The sequence below is a fragment of the Phoenix dactylifera genome, chromosome 3, assembly GCF_051530095.1.
Source record: "Phoenix dactylifera cultivar Ajwa chromosome 3, Ajwa_hap1_PhDact_Kaust_v1.1, whole genome shotgun sequence".
NCBI lineage: Eukaryota > Viridiplantae > Streptophyta > Magnoliopsida > Arecales > Arecaceae > Phoenix > Phoenix dactylifera.
Window position 1 is genome coordinate 1,753,919 of NC_143192.1, and position 26,308 is coordinate 1,780,226.

At 36.6% G+C, this 26,308-nt stretch overlaps 2 protein-coding genes across 5 annotated transcripts; one reads left to right on the forward strand and one right to left on the reverse strand.

Annotated features, from left to right (window-relative positions):
* The first annotated feature begins 944 nt into the window (after positions 1-944).
* Positions 945-9,492, forward strand: LOC103708721 (protein CHAPERONE-LIKE PROTEIN OF POR1, chloroplastic-like). The gene is made up of 3 exons (XM_008793778.5): positions 945-1,371; positions 5,723-6,083; positions 7,284-9,492. Exons 1-3 carry the CDS (start codon positions 1,024-1,026, stop codon positions 7,457-7,459), a joined length of 885 nt encoding a protein of 294 aa, XP_008792000.4. The 5' UTR covers positions 945-1,023; the 3' UTR covers positions 7,460-9,492.
* A 19-nt stretch (positions 9,493-9,511) lies between these two features.
* LOC103708678 (putative protein phosphatase 2C 60) lies at positions 9,512-25,952 on the reverse strand. Of its 4 annotated transcripts, none has more exons than XM_008793722.6 (6): positions 25,572-25,952; positions 25,352-25,486; positions 24,391-24,813; positions 23,411-23,778; positions 21,006-21,242; positions 9,512-10,085 (listed from the first exon to the last, which is right to left on the reverse strand). In XM_008793722.6, the coding sequence occupies exons 3-6, from the start codon at positions 24,707-24,709 to the stop codon at positions 9,816-9,818; spliced, it is 1,194 nt and encodes a 397-aa protein (XP_008791944.3). In that variant the 5' UTR covers positions 24,710-24,813; positions 25,352-25,486; positions 25,572-25,952; the 3' UTR covers positions 9,512-9,815. The 4 variants fall into 4 exon arrangements, with proteins under 4 accessions (XP_008791944.3, XP_008791943.3, XP_008791945.3 ...); XM_008793721.6 differs by having other exon boundaries at positions 25,245-25,486; positions 25,572-25,827; XM_008793723.6 differs by having other exon boundaries at positions 25,376-25,486; positions 25,572-25,826.
* Positions 25,953-26,308: the final 356 nt, after the last annotated feature.

The following is a 26,308-nucleotide window of genomic DNA, read 5'->3' on the forward strand; positions in this document are numbered from 1 at the left end:
ATACTCAAAAAAGCAAAATTTATCAAGGGTGTGCACAGCCTTACTCTTCACCTTACACAACTGCACCAGCTATGATGAGTTTTGTTAAACACATTATTCAACATATTTTGTTGTGGATAAAACAGTGGATTCACATAGACAAGGAACTTTATATAGTTTCATAACACCACTGTTCCAAAGATAAAAATGCATGAAAAATGAAACCTATAAATTAATATTTTATAGGAAGTAACTTATCTAAATTTCCTTTGAACTCTGAGTAGTTATATTCCAGTGTATCTAAAGCCTAAAAATTTGTCTAAGTTTAATACCGGAAACGTTACATATAAGCTACATTATATGTGTGTGTGTATATATACCACACATATATATACACTATTGTAGCTGCTGTTTGTGTTTCTGGGAGAGGATTCAGCAAGCAATCCAGTCAGAATTTTCAACAAAATTCTGGTAACAACTATGTCTTGGTCAGTTAATTGATAAGGGTTATTATGTTGTATTTAATGATAATAGCTACTTGATTTACAAGAAAGGAAATCAACAACTAGTTGCTACCAGCAATCGGAGGTGTGAGGCCCAATAGTCCCACATCGGAAAGACTCGTTCCAGAGCCTGGGCATATGATGTGGGTGTCTTCTAATCCTGCAGACGCGTTTTGGGAGGAAAACAAAATCGGGAAGACCATTCAAACCTAGAAGAGGTTCTGGCCGTGGCTATAACACTAGAGAAAGATTCAGAGGTGGAAGAGGCCGTGGCAGATTTTCTAAGAAAGAATTCAGCAAGCAATCTGGTCAGAATTTTCAACAAAATTTTAGTAACAACTATCATTTATTTATATATATATATATATATATATATATATATATAGATATATATATATATATTTTTTTGAGGTATGTGTGCATATTTTGCCTGATAACTGTACTGATGAAGATAATACGAGGATGTCATGTCAGTTCTTTCCAACGCTTTCTCCCACAGAATAAAAAAATCAGCGAGGGACAGAGAGAGGGGAGGAAAAGAATGGCAGCGGCTCTCTCGCTCAACGGCTCCATCCTTCACAAGAACCCTACGAGGCCGCCCGCCGCCACTATCTCCGCCCGGCACGCCCCCCACCACCTCGGGTGGCGAAGAAAGAGGCGGTGGTGGGGACCTGCGACGACCCTCCCTGTCCTCCGCCGGCTCCCCACCGCGCCGACCCCGCCGGCTGCCGGATCCCGGGCAGACGACTCCTCGGCCCCGTTCGAGATGTCCGTAGAGAGCGCCCTCAAGCTCCTCGGCGTTTCCGAGGGCGCCTCCTTCGACGACATCCTCCGCGCCAAGAACGCCATTCTCGCCTCCTGCAAGGACGACCAAGAGGCCGTCGCCCAGGTCCATCCCTCCTCCATCTCTTCTCTTCTTCAACCTTTTCGATATTTGAGTTCTTGTTGGTCTCTATATTTTGTCCAATTTTAGTTCCGCTGATGGGTATTCTTATTCTTGATGCTCGTGCATTCAGAAAAGATTAATCTTGGTGATAAATTGATGATATATGTCAATGGAATGCAGGGCATTCTATGTTTTCTGAACCCTTTTGGCTTCTGGATTCTTTTGGAATTAACATATGACCTATGCTTCGGTTGTTGGGTCCAAAAGAAGGATAATTTTTAGGAGATTAATTAAGTTAATACTTACCAGGTAAAAGAAGTTCTGAATCTCTTCTTTATTAGTGTGAAAAGCCGAGAATTTGGGAATCTTTGGCGTTAGAACGTTGCTGCTGAAAATTTTGAAATTTATGTGCCGCTGATTAGGATATGTTTAAGGTTTATAAGATCATCCATTCTTAGTTGTTTAGGAGGAGACACTACTAATATTATTGAAAAGATTAGTAACATGTACTATGCATGTCTTTTTTTTTTTTTAGGAGGAGATACTACTGATATTATTGAAAAGATTAGTAACATGTATTATGGATGTCTTTATAATAATCTTTTTCTTTTGTGGACCCTTGTTTAATGAATCTCTCTCTCTCTCAAAAAGTAAACATGTACGCTCTTTTTGAATATCAAAGCCAATATCAGGCAGCTGCTGGATTAATACAAAATCTATGAGTTATAAATGATATTTGGTAATTCATGGTAGCAGCCCAAACAGATCATGATTAAATTGCATGAGGGTTGATGAAAAGAACTGGGAGTCATTCAAAATAGGTGCATGAAAAGTGAATTATCATGCGTAAACAGAAAAAAAATCCTATTTCTTTTGCATATGAAACAGAATAATTCATGTTCAACCAATCCTCAAAATTATAAATGGTCTTCTCAGCAACTTTCTATAATAAAAATGGATCAATATGCAGGTAGCAGTGCATAGAAAATACTGATGATTATGATCTTGTGGGTTGTACTTTGGGAGGTTAAACTTGTACAATTTGTACCAAGCAAACTTTGAAGACATCATTCAGCTCATAAAATCATGCCAAATGCTTAATACAACATACAACCATCACCAATCAGAAAGGTCGTCAGATAAAATAATATAATGTTTTTCTCCTTTTTCATTTGTTTCAGTTTTGGAATTAAGGACAGGATCTGTCCTGATGTTCAAGTATTCACACACAAGATGGTGTGCAAGCAGTAAAAAGGGTGTTTCCCTCATCTACTCCCACCCTTGCCAAGTTTCCTTTATCTTCTCCACCCTTGCCACTCCAACCCCTCTTCCAAGCCTTCCTCTTCTTATCTCTCACCCTTTCTGCTCCTACATCTCTTCCAAGCCTTGCTCTTCTTATTATTACATTGGGAACACTCCTACACCTCTTCCAAGCCTGCTCCTACCCCCTTCTTCCCGAGCCACCTATACAAAAAGCATATTTGGATTTTTGCTGCTGTTCCATTTGATGCAATCCTTTTAGTTTCCCATCCCATATTACCTAGGTTATTGCTTCAATTACAAAGCCTACTACCATATGTGTATCGATCGCTGTTGTTGTATTCATGGTAGACTTCTCTTCTTAGTGATCTTTTCGTATATAGGTAGTCCTCACTTCGCCTTTGTACCATATTAGCATTCTTTATATGTTTATAATAAGCTCCTTGTGATGGTTTAAACATGTACATCGTTTTAATAAAGAATCAATAATTATCACAATTATCGTTCCTTCACAGGATGCTGTCTCCTTGGAATAAGCATTTCGTACTAATTGTTTATTTTCAGTAATGATATTTCAACCATCAGGCATACAAAGAAGTATCTTGTGTGCTATTTTCAGATGAATGACCTTGTCCCTGCTTTTTTTCTTCCCATGGTACTTGTTCTGATAACAGAATGTACATCTTTAATGCCATAAATTTTTGTGGAAGTTGTTTGACCTTGCTACCTTATCTCTGACATGGGTATCAAATCACGACTATTCCTTCAGTGTAACATTATCTAACACACCCCAACACTGTATCCATCTACTCTATCACTTCCTTGCAGTCAATCTACTTATCAGCTAGCTGATTATTATATGACAATCTGCTTTCATTATCTATTCGGAAAATTCTGTGTTTGATTAGATTTTACTTCAGCAGTGGTATTAGAAATATCTTGTCTTGTATTTTTATACATCTCACTAGCATGTGTTAAATCTATATTTGGATGACTTAGCCCCTTGTAATGAGATAAAAAGGATCTGCTGCTCACCCCCCACAGTAGTGGATTTCCTTTATCAGCAGCCTTTATAACCTTGCTTGTCAAGTTCCAAGTATCATGTCACCTACATATCCGGCAGCGTCGATGAGAAACAGAAGCTTTGGTCTCTGGAATCACTCTGAATATTCTTCTATGAAACCAAGGGAGCTCTTCTAGCCTGTTATTCATAAAACTGTAGGAATATGTGCTAATCTTTCGATGAGATATGATCTGTATAAATATTTATGATATACGGGTGGTGTTATTTCCATGAAGATAATATATTCTTCAAATCAAAGAATGCAAAGCATACTTGGAATCTATGCTCTGTGCATTGTCTTATGTGCTCTTATAATTTATGGTAGTATCTCTTTCAAGGTACGCCATACCAGCCCGAATCGGACAGTACAGAACGTACTGTACTATACCAGTTCGGTACCGATACCCAGTACAGGTAGCGTACCGACACTCGATATGTCAAAAAATAATCCATACCGTACCGTACCGACACCGTGCTAGTGTGGCATCGGTACAGGGTCTGGTACTGAGACAGCGAACCTTGATCTCTTTTATTTCTTTCTAGCTCAAGTATCTATGGAGAAAACTTTACCCTTCTTGATGTTGATGGTTGTCATGTTAATTGAATGATATTAAACTGTCTATATGACTGCCATCTGAGAACTCTCTGAACTTTGGTTATTTTCTCTAAATTTTATGTTTGATTTTTAAGTGATAATCCGATCAGTTCACAAAATCTTCATATATGATATTTAGGCATACTTGTAGCACAACCTTCTATTTGTCACATTTTAGAGGTTTTGAAATCAAAAATCAGCAAGGAAGGAGATGGATTAAGGAAAGATTATTTATTTTCCAATTTTTGTGTTTGTTGGAGCATAATAATGAGAATTACAGTTCATTAGTTTGATTGTTTTCTTTATTCCTTTCTATTAAGTTCCTTTTCATTTTTCCTTGAATGGTCAGCTGTATGTTGTCTTTTGTACAAGTTATGCTTGCACCAAGATAAACCTTGGCATTTGTACCAACATAAATTCTGAACAGCATGGGTTATTTTTTATTGCTAAATATTTTTTGAGAAGTTGGCTATCTTTTTGTTTGACATTTTGGTTTATTGTTCATGCTTTATCGAGATGAATGAGGTTTGCTATTTTCAATATTTCTTAGCTCTTTGTCTAGACTCTCCTAAAGTCTAGAGGAACCTTCAAACATTATTCCTTGACTATGTGAAGCCGCACGGTGTAACTTATATGGTAGGCTTCCTTCCCATTTAGGTCTGTTTGGATATTCTTGCAGGAATATCCTATAGGAATCGGGCCAACTGGCCTGCCCAGCCTGCATCTTCTCAGAGCCCATTGAAATCCTAGCCTATAGGCCTATTGGTCCGCTGGAATTAAAAAAAAAAGACCCATGGAGGTTTTTTTTCCTTCTCACAAGATTTGGGCTTGGGGGAGGGTGGGGAGAAGGTGTTCGGTTGCTATGAGCTATGTTCAAATGGGATGCCCAATCCACGAATCCAACAAGAAACTGAGCCCAATCCTGCTGGATTACCCAAACACGCTTTTCAGGTTTCATGGAAACCCCTTTGTGCCCCATAATTACTTAGGCTAGAAATCTCGTGCCATTTCAAAAAGGCTTGATGTTAGGTTGAGCATGTCATTAAGAGTTCTCAAACTTTGATGGACCATATATTGATCTGCAAAGCCAACACCATGTATCTTATTTTGGATAAGAGTAATGCTGCGGGGCCTAAATGTGGTACCAAAGAAATGACACTTCATAACTGAGGTGCCACATGACAATAGGGGATTGGTGCAGTTCAGGATGTCAGCACCATACACAGCAGGTCCCTGGTGCAGTGAACCAATCCCCTCCTGACACGTGGCCTTGAAGCTTTTCCTTAGTACCATATTTGGTTCTGAAAGCATTTTACTTTGGATAAAGATTGTTGGTATATAGTTTAAACGTTCTTTAGAATTGTGTTCCATGGCTTCCTTATACCAGTTGTTCTGATGTAGTCATCTCTGAAACCATGTTGATTTTTCTGTTTCAGGTTGAGGCTGCATATGACATGTTGCTTATGCAGAGTTTATCACAACGCAGGGCCGGGAAAGTTGTAAATAGTAGCATCCGTTATGCTGATGTTAAACCTGTTAGGAGTGCAGGAACAGGTGCAATGCCAAAATGGCGACAGAAAACTGTCAAGAATGTTTCTGTTTCAGTTGAAGCTCCATCTATTGGCAATTTCGGTGTACAGGGTGGGGTTTATGGAGCCTTGATGGTTTTCACGTTTGTTAGTGGTGCCTCCACTTCTTCGGCTGGGACATACACCGGGGCTGATGTTCCTGGGATAATTTTGGCTACCAGCTTTGGAGCTTCATTGTACTTTTTGACCAAGAAGAGCATTAGCCTAGGTAAGGAGCTTGGCGTTTTATGTTTTTCCTATTTATTTCGGGCTAAATAATATATAAATTTGTATATATGTGTTCACAACTTCACATTGGAAAATATGAATTAACTGCTATACTGTAAAACAGATCAGCCACATGCAAAAATGTTCAGAGTTATATTAGTATGTGAAATTGTTCATGCAACTACCAAGCAACTTACATTTGATCCACTATTTCGGTGTCTCATAAAAGAGAAACATACCAATAAGCAATGTGTTCTTGAAGTTTTTATTTTCAAGATAATTAATTGACATCAACAACAGTGGGACGAAATTTGGTCTAGCTCGGTAAAAAAGAGATTTAGTTGAGATCTTTATGAGTATAACAAATTCATTACAATTCACAGTGGTGAACCCATGTTAATGTCATTGGTTGAAGTGAACCATGACAGCAAGTCCTACCCAATTATTTCTGTTGGATTAAGTATCCTGATTTTCCATTAATTTTGAATAATAGCCACAGCCTCAGTTATTTCTAGATTTTCCTAATCCTTGTTCATGACTTCTGTTCATCCTCAGGAAAATCCTCGGTATGTAGTTATATATATGCATATGAAAACATACCTGCACATATGTATTCATGCACGCATGCATGCATGTATGTATATGTGTATATAGATATATCATGATCTTGTAATCTAAACTTCTGGTAATTATCCCATTAAATAAATATTTCAAAGGAAGTGCTGCTATAAGGTAACTACAAGATGTAAATATTTTTTGATATTTTCTACTAGTTCACTTAAAATGTCTTGAACCATGTTGATTTTGTTCTGGGTTAGACTGCTAAATATATCAACAGATAAGTTGTTTTCCATAATGACAAATGCTGAGGGTGCTTGATCTGGATATTTCCAGTCAATACTTAAGATTGGAGGGAGGGGTAATTGGTTTCAAGCCTGTCAAAGGCTTACTGCTTGCCGCCTGTTATTTTCTCATAATCAAAAACATGAAGATGACAATGATTGTATCATTACTCTCTCTCTCTCTCTCTCTCTCTCTCTCTCTCTCTCTCTCTCTCTATATATATATATATATATATATATATATATATATATGAGAGAAAAAGATTGTATCATCATGGTACATGTTTTTCTGACGCTGTTCTATGCTTGATTTTGCTTCTCCCGATATGTAAATGAATTGTTTGTGCTTTCTTTCACAGGAAAAGCGACAATAATTACTGTGGGGGGCCTTGTTGTGGGTGCAGTGGTCGGATCAGCAGTTGAGAAATGGTTGCAGGTGGATATAGTCCCATTTTTCGGCATCCATTCACCTGCAGTGATTGTAAGTGAATTTATTCTCTTCTCACAGTTCTTGGTATCACTTTATCTGAGGTAGATTAAAAAAGAAGATCAATTGTACCTGGTGTAATTAATTAATGTCAATTGTCCTAACTATTTTTCAGCAAAATATATGGTTGCTTCAAATGTATTTGAAATGAGAAGCAAATTGTGTAGCAGTCACTGTTACACTCTGTATGCTGTCTTGTAAGTTGGGCATTAGTTGTATCTTAACTTCCAAGCTTCATTCATCTATACCAGTTTAGGTTTTATGGATCAAATTTTGATACATGATAGTTTGAGAACTTGCTCAAAACAGCTCTTAGAAGGTAATAACTTTAGGGCGGGAGCGTGGCTGGCATGAAATTTGAGATGATGGTTATTAATTTCATAGCTTTAGCTTATGGGAATTATACATCTTTTCTGCAACCAAATTGGGGAAATATTTTTGATGATTTGGTAATCAAGTGCAACACATTTGGCTGGAATTTTTTAGATACGATGCATTAGATCCAGTCAAGATTATTTTGTTTTATTTTTGAAATGCAGTAGAGCTAAGGTATGCTAAATGTGTGTTTTAGGGAGGAAGATAGATAGAGTAAAAAAATAACATTTTAGGGCTCGTTTGGTATTTATTCTTATTTTCTGTTTTTTCAATAATACGAGAAAGAAAAATGAATTAGGTTGAACAATATGTTTGAGAAAACCCTTCTATTTTTTGCATTTATTTATAAAATCTTTAGAGCTTCAGGAAACAAAAATTTATTGCTTACAAAAAGGAGTGAAAATAAAAATAAGAAATAGTAGAAGTTTTTTTTTCCGCAAATGCTATCGATCTCCATGTGATTCTTCACTAATTTGTAAAGAAACCAAGATCAAAAAACAACAGCAATGCCAAATAGTCCTTTAACATCCGAATTTAATAATACTTGTTTAACATTTTGCTTGAGATGCTCCCTAGATGTCTAAATATGAACTGTTGCACTCTTTTAAAGGCCTTGTGAAAATAGATTAAATAATGTTATTTCATATATCAGTGGCTACAATATTTCTGTTGCTATCTTAGGTTTTAGCTCCTTTGGTGCTCCTTCAGGTCAGCATGGTTTCACAAACTCGATCCAAAAGCTTAAGCTATCAAATAGAGGACAGCTTGGTTTCTTTTATTAGTCGTGTGGGATTATAACAATCTCTCTCACCTAACCTCATGATGCCATCATCGTAAATTAGCTCTTACTTGAGGGAGGAGGGCCCACCTATGGTCTGTGTCCTATGCAACTATATAGGATCCTTACTGACTCTGAAATCGCCTCATAAGAGGCCTACATGACTAATAAAGCTGGGACACACATTGGACCTGATTCTAATACTATTTATCATGAACTCACAGTCCAAAAGCTTAAACTATTGAATAAAATCCAGCCCAAACTTATTTTATAGGACTATGATACTAACACGTAAATGCTACAACTGCATTAGTAAATTGGTATTTGATAGCAAGATATTATTCTCTTTAGCTTTGTTTGCTTGTAGGAAAAAATGAAATAAACAAGGGAATAATCTACTCTTTATCTTGCCAAATCAAAGTGTTTAAAGCCCTAGATTTCAGTAATCTCAATGGGTGGTCCGGACTAAGATGAACCCAAATGACTTATCTCGTCGATATGAAAATAATAAATTTTCAACAAAAACAAGATTTCATAAGATCTTAGCTGACCAATTTATTGATATCTTGATCAATATTAAATCAAAAATTTACAACTGTATTAAGATATTAATTTAAAATTTATTTTAAAGTATTTAAAAGTAAACAATAATGAGAAAATATCAGCATACATTTGTTCAAGAATATTGGTTACTTCAAAATTTCTTCTATTTGTATCAGCAAAGCGTTTAGCCCCAAGAAACATGATATTATCATACTGGGAGGTAAACAATACCAGTAAAACCATCTGGGCCAAGATGAACAACTCCACCGAACACCATCACAAAAATTAAGATTAAGTACAGGGGTGCTTCTGAGAATCTGAGCTTCCCATATAACATTTTACTCATCCCTTCAAAGTAGAGTAGAAAACCCAACAAAAGAATAAATATATGAGACAACACACACTGCCAGAAACACAGCTCTTTAGAAGAGGAATGAGAGTTAAAACAGTGACTGGAAGAAATGAAAAATACTACCAAATAATTTAATTTTCACCTTTAAGTTCTCTTCCAGCTATTTAGAAACTAGAAGTAGGAGCTCCCCTGTTTTATAAACATAACATAAAGGGAACTGATTCTTTTCAGCACAAATTTATAGTATATGTAAACAACATGAGCTGCTTCACCTCCCATTTTTTCAGATCATGTGATTAAAGTAAGGTCAAGTGTTCAGTTTCATATAGGATGGTAGAACAGTTGAGCTGGCTTTGTCAAGGGTTGCTGAGTTCTGTGGGAGTCATGCAAGGTGCAAGAGAGTTCGCAGGTAGAGTGATGCCACCCCCTCTGACAGACAGAGTGGGGCCTCTGTTTGAGGTGGCCTTGCTTATAAGATTTGAATCAAGGTACACAACTATGACGGTGATGTCATCATGGAAATGCCGACGCACCCCACGATCGATCTTCTTGAGATCAGAGTACCTCATCTCTCTTTTCTTGGCTGCTTCTTGCAGCGCAGCCTTCACGAGCCTCCGAGCGCTTCCCTGCAGAAAATGGCAGATAACAATGATTAATTCCTTTGATGCAAATTGCCTTCAGGTAAGAAATAGTGGTTTCCCATATGCTTCTGCATGACAAGGCAGGGATCCTAACCCTATAACTTCATAATAATATGTCAACGTCTGTATTTTTGAGAATGTGCAATAGTGTTAAATATAAATCTCGGACTGGTCAGCTAAATGCCTTGCTCAATAATACAGAGAATAAATTAATTCTGATTATTACCTTTTGCAGTGAGAGTGTGTAGAATAAATCAAATTGTGTTTCAACAAAAGAAGTGACTAAATTGCACAATAACAACCAGCTAAAGCTTTAAATATTTTCCTCCATCTATATAAGCGGATGGATGTGCAAAAGATCAACTATATATGTGTGAAGGGTGCACTTTGCTTAGATATCTTGTATGATTATACTTGTGTAGAAGCCTCCAAAAGAGATAGCAGTATGAAGTTTTCACAAATCTCTAGAAATCAGTGACATGCAAGCAGTTGAAGGAAGTTCAACTCCTTGTATGCTGTATCTGGCTGAGCCTTAAAAACCTATGCAGATGAGGATGCTGTAAACTGCACAAAGAGCACAAGGTCCAGTTCTTTGACGTAAATATTTAATCCATGGATCAGATACTACAATATGTTTTACTTAATTTTTCACTTGATATTTTAGAAGTATCTCACAAGCTTCTTTAATAATAAAAAAATAAGATACAAATAAAGAATGCTGCTAAGTGTAGGACATGCCACCTATTGTCTTTAAATAAGAACCCAGAACCATTAGCAATCAAGTCTCTTCCTTGTCCAAAATCATCACCAATATCTCATGCCATGGCAAATTTATATGCTTTTCCTTTTTCTAACCCAGAAACTTTTGACGCAAATCATAATAGATTTGTTTCTGGTATTGCATAACAGGAAAGCGGGTAGTAATGTCTGACTTCTTATCAAGGTACAAATCCCCAAAAGAATTAAGTAATCTCGATGCATCCGAAATTCATCAAGGGTGAAGCTTCTTATCTTTTTCATTACAAAAATAGTTACTTTAGAGTTTAGACCTTTATAGTTCCTCAGTGATACAGGCATATTTGACATATCCACTGTCTGAAATAGCAAATTTCATTAGGCATACTTATTTTTTTAATACTTATCTCAAATGGAAAATTTTCCCTGAACAAATCTTATCTACATTAATACACAACAAGAGTTCCCACTTACAAGTCAAGCATATACTAGAATACTAGCATTTATAAAATACAACTAGTGAAGAATAATTTCTGATGAATTTGCTCTTAAATCCGACTTGTATGCAAGTAAACTCAACTGAGAGCAGTAGACAGACAAACAATTTGTTCATTGAAGATAAAAAGCTCACAGAATAAAGCCTTCAGGGTTGACCTGATGCTTGATTCATGTTCTCCCCACTTGGGTGACACTCAATCCTAAATATTTGAATGACCACGAAAGCACACATGATCAAGTCTGACCCCAACTTCACCCTAGCTTTGTATAGTAGAATACAGGTCTGCTAGTGAAGTTATAATTGTGGGTTTTAATAGGTCCACTGTTCAATTGAACTCAATAATCAGGGACTTGCTGTGGGGGTCATGTAGAGCCAACCAATCCACCTACACCGTTAGGTACAAACATGCAGAATTGCTTACAGTCCAAACCAAGATACACCGTCTCGGTACCGGGCTCCATACCGGTGCCACCCTATCACTATGTCAGTTCACCTAAGATGGGGGCTGGTTCGGTGTACCGAATATCGGTATGCCCCCCATATCGTGTACCAGTAGCGAATCCATATGGTACACTCCCTACCATCCAGTTCAGTATGGTATGGTATACCATAGCCCAAACCTATTTGGAATTCCATTAATAGGTGCATAAGGAACGGCTGCAGTATGCATTTATGAGGTACTGTCATTAAGCCCTTACCTCTTTTCATTGGGGTATCATGGCTTGGGACCGTTCTAGAAAAATAGACCAAGGCGAACAGCTGGTTTTCCATGTTACTAAAGACTTCTTGGACCAGCTCCTTTTTGCTTCACAATCTTTAGGGTGTAATTAAGTTTGAATATATTATGTTTATAAATGTCTAATTTTTGCATAATGCCTCTTTTATTAAGGAATTGACCAACACATTCATTTATTAAATTTTAAAACTATCAAATGTGCATACTTCATCCAAGGTCCGCCGAACCGATACTGAGACTTGTACCAGTCGGCACCCGATACGGTTCGGTACTGTACACGGACCAGCACGCCCAAGTTTCTTTTTTTTGGAGTTCTCAAAAAAAATTAATTGGTAATCACTCTTTTTGAACTTTTTTAATGAATTTAAGTATAATTTAATGTAACACATTTTTTAACACATCATTAAGAAAAATCCAAGATTAAGAAAACTGGTAACACATTTTTTTATATAACAAACATCCAAGATTAATATATGAAATTCATCTTGAGAATGAAATTGTTAAAGAACTTTACGTAGAGCCCTTTTTGAAAATAAAAGAAATTTCAAATTATGTAATAAGACCATATCTGCTGCAAGAGATAAAAAAGGAGGGAGGCAGGGGATCACTTGGAATATAATATTAGGCATTATTCCCACTCCTGTACCATTTCAAAATTCTACTTATGAATATGTGGATATCCTTGTTAAGACTTATAGGAAAATAACAAAAATCAATCAACACATTAAAGATAGAGAGGATGTTCTGTGTAGACCCCTATATGTCTTCAAGATAATACTTGGTTGATAATGAAGAATAATTTTAGTGAACAATATCTAAAAGAGGAAATGTGATCATATATTTATGTCCAAAATGCATCTTCCTCATGAAACAAAGAAGGCATCCATAAGTTATTTTGGACCATCCCCACTATCAATACCTCTTGTATTCCTCTACAAATCAATCTTATTCACAAATCCATGTATTTAACTATGATGCTATCATTGGCTTCAACATGAAACTTCTGTTGTCCTCTTGTCAATCACACGGATAAGAATTCAATTATGATGTTGAATGTCATTGTTCCTGAAATACTACATTCAAGCTTTTCGTGGATGCAAGTTGATCTTGAGTAAGGATGTGAAAGATTTGATCTTCTCCTAACTTCACTTAATGATCCTTGAGGTTAGGATCAGCTTAGCCCTAAATCTTTCCCCAAGCTACCCTTCTTCTCATTTAGCTTTTACAAGAGTTTCCTCCTTCCTCCTTGCTTATGAAACCAAATGGCAGCATAATAACATCTTGCTTCATCTCAATTAATTCCATATTCTATGAAATTTAACAAAGACGTTTTTAAAATAAATCTCAAGGTAGGTCACTAGAGCGAGATCAGACAAACAGTAATTTTCATTCTAGTCAAAAATGAAAGCTAGCCATCACGTAGTTGTAAATGGTATGGTATATAATAATCAACATTTCTTTCCTTGGAAAATGGTGCCCTATAAGAATGAAAAGTCACTTTCCCATTTTATCCTCTTTAATGTTTTAGAAGATTTTGCTCTAGTACAAGGAAATTCAAGATTGTTATGAGGAAGTACCAGTCTGCTCAAGATGATAAACACAACCATGGGTGCAAGCTCTATGAGCATGAGGAAGTACTAATACAGTGGAGGACAAGAGGGCACTAAGGAGCGAATCACATGACGAAGCTGAAAGTAAAATAGGCTAAATGATGTCAAGAGAAGCTAAAATGTCATAACTGCTAACAATACAAATAGCGACCTGATGAAGGTGACTGAAAAAATGTCACAAGAAGTGAGTTCCATCAAACAAAAGTCTCACGAAAAATTAAGTTTGACAAAGTGAACCTCTAAGGATAACATGAAAACAGTGTTTACAGTTCATGAAATTCAGGCTAGTTAGGGAGACAATGAGATTAAACTTCAATGATGCTAAAGAGAAGAATTAACAGAAAGGAGTATACGTGAGACTAAAGGAGATACCGAGTTGAGCACAAAATAACATGTTCTGTTTAATTTATTTAAAATATCCATGTAACAGTAATTTTCCATATTTTACAAAAAAGCATCAGAGCCAAAGCAAGTATCCTAAAAATCTGAAGCAAATATAAAGAAGGCCAGGATGCTCGAGACAGATATCTGTAAAGTGAACAGTTAGTCTCTAAACTATGATGATATTAAGGCAGCAAATGCAAGAGCATTTATGTAGACTTTCAAGTGCCTACTGTAATTTATTAAAGCAGATGACAGTGTTGGACGCTCCACAGAATCTACCAGGAAAGGAATATGGGACCAATTGAAGCAAATTCACTGCGTATGAAGATGCACATAGCCAGCAGTGATTTGTACTGAATCACCAATGCACTCAAATGACTTGTAAAAGGAAGACCAAATACAGGAAAGGAATGTAAAAGGGGTCAGGAAAGTAGAACAAATAATTTATATGCACATGTACTGAGTGTGGACCATGACCAAGATGACTAGGGTTAGGAGGTGAAATGATATCTTGAAAGGCAAAAAATAAGAAACCGAACTAGCACTGAAGCAGGCAAAAGAGAGAAAAGCAACAAATATTCGTTGGGCCAAATGTGTCGCAGAGTACGTGACAATACAAAACAGATGCTTAATACATTAAAACAAAGAAGCTGACAAATGAATCAGAAAAATCAGGGGATTGAAAATGAAAGAATGATGGGAAGATTAGTAGGTAGGCATGTTTTGACAAAATTCTAAAGGTTAAACAAAAGTAGGAAAAGAAAAATAAACCATCAAATGGTTCATGCTACTACAATCAAAAAGCAAAAGAATCCTTGTTTGGAGTGTTTTTAACATGCATCCAATCGAGTAGATAGTGATTGTTAAAACATCGCAACCATTAAAATGATTGTTTGATGGTTTTGCTGATAGTTGTGGTCTCAAGGGTCAAGAGGATGGACCAATGCACATGCACCTGCATGAGCCCATCATCACTTTCTTGCCGAGCTGGACTCTATCAAGCATAAGTCACAGCCATCTGATTCTTAGTTCTTAAATTGGGCTCATTTCAATTATTCATCTCTTAACCCAATATGAGCAAGTAATCAATGAGTTGGGTAACCATTGAAGGACTTGCATTTGACGACTGACTCAGCAGAGCACATTCTATTTTCACAGAGAGCAGTCTGTCCCATTGCCTAGCCAAAAAGGACTCCTCCCCATGGTGGACTCAAGAACTGATGTGAAGTTGAGAACAAAAGCCCATCAAGAGTCTGATTCAACTATGTCTAGGATTTTTGCTTTATTCCATACAGAAGACAAAGGTCAAGTCTATTTAAATCTGAACTCGGACCGGATTGTGCCTAGTATTGATCTTCTCAATTAGTTGGATGAGTCAAGAATGAAGCAATTAGAACCTGAGTCATTAAAGCCTCTTTATGGATAATATATAGTAGCTATTTCATCATTGAGTCCAAATTGACTCAAATGAAACTACACCTGACCAAATTGGAACTGCATGATACTAACAGAAGTCTTAAATTATTCATCTTAAAGAATATGATTTGCCTAAATCGATTACCTAGTTTGGGTATGGTTGAGATTGAACAAGTTCGAGATGAGTCTGGACATAAACAATCCCTGAGACAATTGTCAGTTTGAGCCCTTGCCGATCCATATAGGATCTTGACTTAATTATGTCAAGTGCTAACCTCACCTGATGAGTTGATGGGGACAAATGTCAACCCAAATATAACTTGGTTCACTTCAACTTATTTAGGAGTTGTCCCATCATTGCCATTGAGTCCAAGTTGGCTGAGATTAATTTAAAACTGATTTCATCAAATTGGGTTTGCATTTCATCTCAATACAAGTTTAAGGAACCTGTTTTAAATTTTGGGAGTAATTGTGAGAAAGAGGAACCATGATATGAATTATTTTAGTTTCACCCAAATGAATTATCCAATGAGTTCATTAAACTGACCCAGAAATAAACCTGGATTTGAATTAAGTCAGGAGTATTGTATTAGTTTGGCTTCGACATAAAGTTAAGTCATAATTAATTAGCATAATCCTTTCATTTGATGGATACAGATCCTAAAACTAGTTTGGATAAAACTTGAGACTGATAGAAACTATATTAGCTAGGTTTAAATATTAGCTTAGTATCTAGTTCTAAATGTAAAGATGCAGATATGGTGAGCCAACAAATGAATAAATAACTTATCACAAATGATGGTGTATAATTCAGAGGTCATGACATAGTTTGATTCAAGTCTTGATTCCAACATGAATTAGATTCAAGTAGCTAGCTTAATACTCAAATACAAGATTTCGATCCCATGGGATGGGTGTGTCCCAGTTTCTCCATAAAACAGGATGCCCCGCTGTCCCGCCCCGATCCGCCGGTTGTCCCAGTCGAGCATCACGGTTAGTACCCTCCATCTTCTCCCCTTCTTTCTTTTCTTTCTTTCTTTCTTTGTTTATTTCCTTTATTCTTTCTTTCCTCTCTTTCTTTCTTTTTCTTCTTCCTTCCTTTCTTTCTTTCCTTTTTCTTTCTTTTCCTTCTTCCTTCCTTCCTTCCTTTTTTTTCACCCTTCCTTCCTTCCTTTCCTTCCTTTCCTTTCTTTCTTTTTCTCCTTTTCTTCTTCTTTCCCTCCTTATTTCCTATTTCTTCTTCGTTCCATACATGGATGAGTTTTTGACTCCTGCCCTTGTCCCAATCTCATTTTCTCATAAGAATGGGACAAGACACCCCCCATCCTGCTAGGATTTAAAACATTGCTTAAGTAGAGATAATTAATCATAGAACCCTGGAGTACAAACTAAGAGTCTTGACATCTAAAAATTAGAACCAAACCTGAGTCTAACATGATACAGTATAATCGAAGTTGGAATCAAAAAAATATATTAGGTTCAATATTGAACCAATATTCACATTTGAGTATGAAATACATTGAATACAAGTGTATAATTCAGCGGTTATGCTGTATATATTTAATTTTAAAGCCTGACTCTAATATGAAGTTCGATATAAATCCAGATATATAAATAATTTATCATGAGATACTAGTGCATAACCTAAAATTCAGCTATTGGATATGGATTAGTTCATGCTGAAAAAGAACTGTATAATGTTAACTTAATGTTCCCACCTGCCATAAAATACCTAATAATCTACTACACGATCTTAAAATACAACCCAGGTATCAAGCCACCTAAAAATCTCAAAATATCCTTATCATATAAAGGAGTATTTCATTTAGAAATCCCTATCTGAAGGACTATAATAATTGTTATAAATAGCTTGATAATCTTAAAACATAAATCATATGCGAGAATATTGTATTCATTCTGCATATTTATTCTCCAAAGTTATTTGTGTATTTGTTTTTTTTATCTTGAATGGATACCAACCAACTTAATCCGAGGTTGCTCGTATAACTAGGAGTCTAACAGAGTCCTCAAAAACATCATTCCTAAACCCACTTATATTTTTGATCTTCACAAGGTGGAGTCATATTTTTGACCTAGCTTTTACCTTGATTTCACAATCCTAAGCTAAGAACCAAAGATCCCGAAGCAAATTACTGAATAGGCAAAATAATGGAATTACAAATTTTCAAACAAGATGGAGATTAAGAAACTTAGAGAGGACATGTAAGATTTACTAAATGATGACTTAGATGAGGAAAATTGATGATCAATCCCACTAGGTTCCAAAGGACCGAACAAGCTCCTATGCTTAAATAAATAAAGGAAGAAAAGGGACTAGATCAAACTAAGAACGTTAAAATTTCAAATAAAAATAAAGATAAAGAAAGACAAATGGGCATTCTAAAAGCTGAAAACTTAATAAGGAATCTAAAGAGGGTTTAACTAAGACTAAGTAATAGTAATTAAAGGAAAACAACTATTTAGTTGATACAAATTAGAGCAAAAGAGGTAATAATACAAGTCAAAACCTAATTCGGATGAGGTATGACATATAGAGTTCCAATGAAAAGTAGATCTTGCCAAATACAAGGTTTATCGAACTAGTACAAGAGATTGTACCAGTTGGCGACCAATTCGGTACGTTATCGGTACGTATTGTACCAACCCAATGTGTATTGGAACTAGGGGACGGGGAGGGAGAAAGAAAAGGAGGGGGAAAGAGAGAGGAGAAAGAGAGAGGGAGGCAAAGCCGCTGAGGTTGTTGTTATCTTTAGGAGAGAGAGAGACTAAGAGAGAGGAAAAAGAGATGGCGCCAAGGTCATGATATTCAAGAGCGAGAGAGATTGAGAGAGATGAAAGATAGAGAGAGGGTGAAATGCGTATCTATGGTCATTGTTGGAGGTGTCGACGGAGGCTGGGGGAGTCGAAACCCTAACTAGCTGAATGCGAGAGAGAGGAAGAGAGCGATCAGAAGGTAAGGCAACTCAGGGTCGGGTTGGGGGTGGGGAAGTTATAAAAGTAGCGAACCACCCAAACTGCCCTAACCCCATAACATGAGAAAGAGAGTGAAAGAGGAGAGGGAGAGGAGAGAAAGAAGGGGAGGAGAGGGTTTTTTCCTCTCACCGAGGAAGTTTCACCAGCACTGCAGCAGGGGAGGGCACTGCATTTGAGTGAAGCCCTCTAATCTCTCCCATTTTGGGCCCAAAGTTGGCAAAAATCAGAAAAAAGGGGGAATTTCAAGTTGATTTTTTTAAAAATTTGAATTTTGGGTATGTTGTAGGGTAGACAACAATCTACAACATGCTAGTTTTTGTTTTTTCGGTTTGATTTCTGGCCATCCCTATATGGTACTAGTATAAAGCCTCATCCATGTGTCAGTGTTGGATGACCTAATACCGTACAATTCCAGCCAGAAAAGGGTACCAGACCTGAGCCCGGTTTTTAAAACTTTAAATAGAAGGGTGGGTTAGGGCTCACATAAAACCCAAACCAAAGCTCTTTGGTTTAGCTGAAATTTAGTAAGCTTTCCTGCAGTTTTTTTTTATTTTTATGAAGGGAAGCTTTCTTGCAGGTTTTTTTTTTTTTCTGAAGGGAAGCTTTCCTGCAGTTGATTGATGAAGAGACATCAATAGGTGATGCTCCAATAACATGGTCCAACAAAGGGATTGGCACATAAAGCTTTATGATGGCATCTAACAGTGATAATTCATTAACGTCGGCTGAACTTTGAAATACAGGGCTTTAAAGCTATAATGAGATTATTGTGATTTGATCCTGAAATTTGTTTTCCATAAAAATAGATCCTAAAAACGATAGAGAAGCAAGTGGAGTGGATAATATCGAGCATTTGGTTAATATATACAGTTATGCATGATAGTCCTATTAGTTAGATACCACACTAAGATAGATCTCGAGGTCATCAAACTGCCTAGGTAGTCCTAGGCGTTAACCCCTTTAAAGGCCTAAGCAAAATACCAAAATACTTAGGCATCAAGGCAAGTTCCTAGAGTTGAAAATGCCTAAAAAGTTAACAAAATTGGCACTCTATCATAAATAGAGTCATGATACCCTGATACATAGAACATGGTTAACAAAAAGAAAACCCAAAACTATTAAGTTGATAAATCATAATTTTGTCAATTACCTGATTTATGGTATAAGAAAAAAATTGTTTTTATTGATCTATTCTTGCTTAACAAATTTCCTATTAAATGATTAAAAGCATCTAATGTTTCCAAACAACATGACATGCTCTAGCTTCAAGTAAATATACTCAATTTCTCTCTCTCTTCAAGTAAATATTTATGCACTTAATAAGAGAACAAGTTAAAGATTTAATGTCTTCAATAAACAAAGGAATAAGCTGCTTGCACAACACAAAAGCAGCCCTTCCCAAGTGCCAACCTAGGCACTTAGGCAACAGCCTCAGGCCTTGGAAGCACCAAGCAAAAAGACAGTTGGGTTGTCCAGGTGCCTAGATGAGCCACCTATGTGCCTGTGCATCCATCTGTGAAAATTATGATGCATGTACAGAACTAATTCACAAACTATAAACATAGATAAACTAATAAAAGAGAAAATGGAATGTTCCAAATGTGGATAGCATAGAAACATCTATGTACGTTACAAATATATATTGCATCATGACTGCTAAACTCTCTTCAAAAAATGTTGATCCAAAATAATCCTCCTTTACATGTGTACCAATTAACATAGTATTCAGTTTTTAGTTCACTTCTAGTTCAACTCTTATTTATTGATGACATTCAAATTTTTCACAGGCAACTTCATCTCCATGCATCAAAATATATGATACTGTCAATATAGAAACAACCAAGAGTCTTTTCTGTCCCATACAAGTGGACTTTTAGCTTGGGTAAAATTTTGATTTGATGCAATATTTTTAATTGTTTAGACAACTTCAATCTAGGGTTTTACAAGTCTCCTGAACCCCTTGCAAAACCTTCTAGCTACTTCCTTAATGAAGTACTTTTTTATCTTCTTGAACATGCATTGAACCAAAAACTCATTCATCCATCAATTTCGAAGGCATTTGAGGAACTCCCAAATCCTAACCATAGTAGAGTGTATTACAGTGCTATAGTATTCTTGTCTCTCCTATACTGGTTCTATGTACCTATGCCAGAATACTTGCCCAACAAGCGGACTTATTTAATGTTACTGATCTTACTATCATCTTACAAGCTCTGTTAAGCCTCATTTGCATTTACTAAACATAAAAGACCCAAGAACGTGGAGATTTATAGCCTGTCCATTGACATATACTGCCAATGTACAAGTATTGCTCTCATCTGGAGAAAAAACAGACCAACTTAAATCTGCATAACATTAAAAGCAATACGTTTATTTCCCATACCAGTAACTAACATCAAGTAACTAGTTACTCTAAATCTACAGTGATGTTTTGCAAAATGTATAATTCTCAGCCAACTATTCCTGAACCAAAAGGCACATAATTTCTTTTGATTTTGTATGAAAGACCATGATTGAGATGGAAAACATACACTGCTGGGATGGTTTTGAACAATGTCAACTGCTTCCTGATTGCTGATGTGCTCCCAAAGTCCATCAGAGGCAAATATAAGAAACTGATCTAGTGGTTGTAAAGGTTGCACCAAAATTGAAGGTTCAGAACTAAGTATTGGCCTTTTGAAAGGTTCTCGAAGACGAAACTTCGCATACAAAGGCTCCCTGTTAAACTCTGCCTTTTTTAGGTATATATCTCCAATGGACCTAGATACCTGCAGAGAAATCATACTTTTGTGAATGAGGGATCAAATAAGATGCCATTCTAGGAGACGACAAGTTCTTAGAGGCCTACAAATGCAATGCATGCACATACATATATGTTTCTGTGTGTATGTCTGTATGTGTGTTTGCATACACAAACTAAATCAGAGAAGTTTACTCAAAATGCAGATTACCTAAATACCTCTGCTTTTATTTCAAGATTTTAAGGTCAAGGGCATTCTTGTAATTCAGCCAAGGCATTAAATACATAAATATAAAAATGTCAATCACATGGTCGCATTGGTCAGTTACGACAGTCTGAATGCCTGGCTATAATACAAGAATCCCTAAATCCTTCCAAGTATATGACCTGCTAAATGACACACACATAGATGAGAGAGTATCCTGTAATTGAGGACCCAACCCATAACTGCAGAACAATGACAGAGCATCTAAAGTGAAAATAAAAAAATACATTGTCAGATGATTATATTAAAAGGTGTAGAAACCAAAAATTAAATGTTTGATGATTTCCTATATAAGGATATTTCTAAAGGCACATATGATTTTTCAATTTGATTTAAGAGTTGAATTTTCATTTGCAAGTGTTCTAAGAAGTTTAGATCATAATCAATGGTTTGGATTCTCAAAGTAAATGTCTTATAATAAGTAACTACATGAACTTTCTTGGCACCATGTTATTTTGTCTAACTGATGCTTTAGCAAATCCCCAAAAGATATATTCAGATATATTCATACATTGTTTTAGTCTCTCTCTCTCTCCTCCCTCCCTCCTCCCTCCCCCCCTTCTGTGTGTGTATGTGTGTGCACACGTGCAGGTGCATGTGGGGTGCATACAGTGAGCCAAGCTCAACCTGAGTTTGCATCATAAGCAACTTGACAAGCCAATTCTTGAGCTGAACCTGAGCCTATACTCATATTTCCAAGTGAACTACTATTTTAGCTCAGCTTGATGAGGCCTGAAAATATTATATATTATAATATAATGTGCAATATGTACGATGATATAAACATTTCCATTGATTGCTTAGTTAAATTATTATGTTTTATGAAGTGGTAAAATATCTAATTATATGTTCCATAAATTTTTTTGATTCATGTTTGATAATTAAGTGTTAATTATTTTTTAAGTTTAATTGTTTAAATCAGTTATATGTTAATTCAAACTTAAACTGTGCTTCAGTTGATCTTATTTCAAGCTTGATACAAGCTTGAATTGAGTTCAACTTGTTTTGAATAATCAAGCTGATTGATTAGCTCATCTTCAGCTGGGTTCTAATGAAGCTCGAATTAGGCTCAGTCGAATGATAAATGAACCAAGCTTAATCTGAAAATTCAAGCTCAAAAATAATTTCAAGCCAAGCTTGATCAAGCTCGGCCAAGGTTACACCACCTTTTCTAGGCATTGATTTTGAGATTCATGAATTAAAAAAATATATTTGACACAGTTAAAAGGTGATTGAAAAATCTCAGTTCTGTGTTAATGTTTTGATATCATATTGTCCTATATTCTGCCTTTATTGGTGTACGGTAGACGAGAGAATAAGGGCCAAGATTTTATATACACCGTACTGGCTGAGATAATAAGGGTGGACGCCAATATAAATCTGAGATCTCTGCCAAGGTGAATATTTTGTACAGAATTTGTTAAGCTAGAAGCAAATATGGATAGAGCAAATCACTACTGTAATTTTGCCAACACTAGGAGTCAGATTGTGTTGCACCTATGTATAATGGCCACCAGCAATATGAATGGCTAAATCATGTTACTTTTCGGAAAAAAAAATAAGCAGCAAAATTCCTCAAAGAAATTAAATAAACACCAGATAAAAAAAAAGAAAAGATCTCACAAAACAAAAGGAGTACAGACTTTGACATCTGATGCACATCACAGGAGGGAAGACATAGGAAATAACCTAGAAAAGTTTCATGACTCTCAACATATCTATCTGCAATCTTGAAACTGGAGGCAGCCAAAAAAACATCTATAGAGAATTTGAAAGGATAACACCATAAATATGACGAATATGCATACAAACATCCAGGTAATCATAATGACAAGGCTTATAGAAGGAAAAGATTGTTTTGTCTTAGTGCTTCAAACTAAATATAACAACCCGATAAATATAACAATATGACCACAGTATGGAATGAGTACCTGGATGAGGCCCTTCACACGCCAAACATTATGCTTCAAAACTACAATCTGTGAATCATCTGGATGCAATGAACGTAATTCTTGTCTAACAGACTCAATGCTCACATTGTGCTCCATTGATAACTGGATTGCAAGAACCTCACCAGTTGCCTTGACAAGCCTCCCTAAAACAACACGGGAATCTCCAACATTAGCAACATAAAAGGTTCCACCACAGATCACGCCAACCAGGCAGCAAGAGCCAACAGCTGCAATCTGAGGCTTCATAAGCCATTGTTTAGCGACCAGAGAAAAGAACCCCTCTTCTGTAGCTTGGAATGCCTTTCTTAGCACTTCAGCTGACATTGACTGTTGCTCAGATGCAAATCCTGGCAAGAATCAGTGCTACTGTCAAGGGGCACACTAGATGACAGGAAACATAAAAGTGCACCTCCAGTAACATACCCTCTTGTAAGTGAAAAGGCATAAACAATGATAAGGATGGCCACATAAAAAGACATTGGATAGTCCTAACACCATGCTTCCAGATAAACTAATGAAAATTCCAAAGACGCAAAAAAATAAACCATTGTGTTGTAATAAGCTCAATTACTAGCTCGATCAAGAAGCTCACTAGAATCCAAGTCCCACAGATTATTCAGATCCAGATAGGACGGCACATATACTTCATGCCAAGTAAAATGAAAACAAAAACTAGCACACAATCCAAATTTTGGGGGCAGCAAAATAAAGCTCATTTATTGAGCGCTGACATGATCGCGGATCATGCTAACATATTTTCAACAGATGAAAGAAAGCAGCAACATTTGCAGGCTTGTAGTAGGGGGGAAGATGCATTCTTAACCACTCAAAATTTGCTACAAATGATAAAATTCATATGCCCTCCAAGCAGATGGAAGCAAAGAAAAAGAAAATATCAACCCATTAAGATAGAAGAATTACTAAGCTTAAGCATCCAAGCTCCATCTGCAGAACCTTACTCTTGAGATGGTGGAAGAGATGATCATTGATATATCGTGATGTCTCCGGGCCACCATGCCCGTCATAAATCCCGACGAAGGTCCCATGCAGCCCTGACTCCAGTGAGCTGAGTGGACCTGACTCAATCTGGCTCTGGTCCTCAAGCAAGTTGTTTGCCTGGACAACAGCCATGGAGAACTCCCCACTTGTGTGTTGGCCAGTGTCCTTGTACCAGAGCAGCCCATCTTGCCGGCCGACTGCATCAGAGCCTGAGTGGATGCACTGAGCCGATGACGGCCCCCAGCAGGCCTTCAGGAAGTTCATCCACACCTCCAACATCCCTCATCTGAACCAGCCCCAGCTCCGCGTCCCCCACGACATCTATCTATCCAACCCTAGCTCCCTTAAATTCAATGCCCTGGCACCCTCTCCCTACCCTGTGACTGAGAAAAGAAGAGAAAAGGACAACAATTACAAAATGGAAACTAAAGCAGCAGCAGCAGCAACAATATATTAATAACAGACCAACTCGAAAATCCAAACATGCCTTTCTTGAATTGAATGACATCAAGGAAAGTAGGCAGAAAAGCAACAATAACAACAAAAATATTAATAACAGACCAACATCAAAATCCAGACTTGCCTTTCTAAAACTGCATAAAATCAAGAGAAATAAACCAAAAAGCATCAATTAGAACAATATGTTAATAAAAAAAACAATATCAAATTCAAACCTTGACATTCCTCAACTGAATAAAACCCAGAAAAGTAAACATAACAGCAAAGCAGAGTTCAATCCCGCTTATTTTTTCTCTCTTTTTTTCTCTATAACACTGGGTCCATAGTATAGATCAACGAACATCCCTTTCATTACCTCTTAAATCATTTCAAAGCTAGCTTCTTTTAAAGAGGACTTTTCTCCTCTTGCACTTGGAATCAGAAGGAACTGAGACCCAGCATCAAAAAACCCACTTCACTTACCCTCCACGGAAGAGAGAAAACTACCAGTTGGAAAGGAACTAACAAAGCCACCATCCTATCATCCGCCTCCCCTCAAGCACGCATCTTAGGTTCATCGATTCCAATCCAAACCAAATAGAATCCAGTGCTCTCTTCCTACAATAAAGATTAAAATTTGATGAAAAAGAACATCAAAGTAGGTAGGCTCCAAAACTTGTGAAAATAATAATAAAAATCCGACCTTGCGGCAATCTACACTCTACGGTCATCGAGTGATGGAGACCGACGAGGGGGACCTCAGATCTGGGCGCCCATCAAATCACCCAAGAAAGAGAGAGACGAAGGCTTCCTTTTATTGATTTTTTTTCGAGAGATTCTACGGAGAAAGAGAGAGGAAAGGGAGAGATAAGGAAGAGGGGCCTTCTCTTTTTTTTTTTTTTTTTCTTGCGTTCTATCACTAGATTTGGTCGATGGGGGGAGATGGAAGGCTTTGAACGAACTCTTTCTCCTTCTAACGCCCGTTATAACGGTTTCCTTTGGAGGCTTTAGTTCACAAATGTGTAATACATAACGGATTTTTTAAGTAAATAACTAATGATTACCATTTGACCGTTATTCTATTACAATGATTGTGATAGTAAGGAGGCTAAATATAGGACTTCATGGTCATCTTATTTGTCCCACCAATCCATTCCTCTTACTCGCTATATGCATGCAACTTGGTACATATTTAAAAAAACTAATCACTACTCGGTTGTTTAAAAATATTATCAAATATTAACTTATTATTATAAATATTCTTGAATGATTAAAATTTAATTAAATTTTATAATGAAATATTGTCGCGATATGTTTATACAATCACAAATGAACTTTCTTGCTATTCACTAAAATATATTATATTTTGAAATTTTAAGATCGTTTTCAACTAAAAAATTTATTCGAATAAAGCAGTAATTTCAACATGTAGCACCTTGG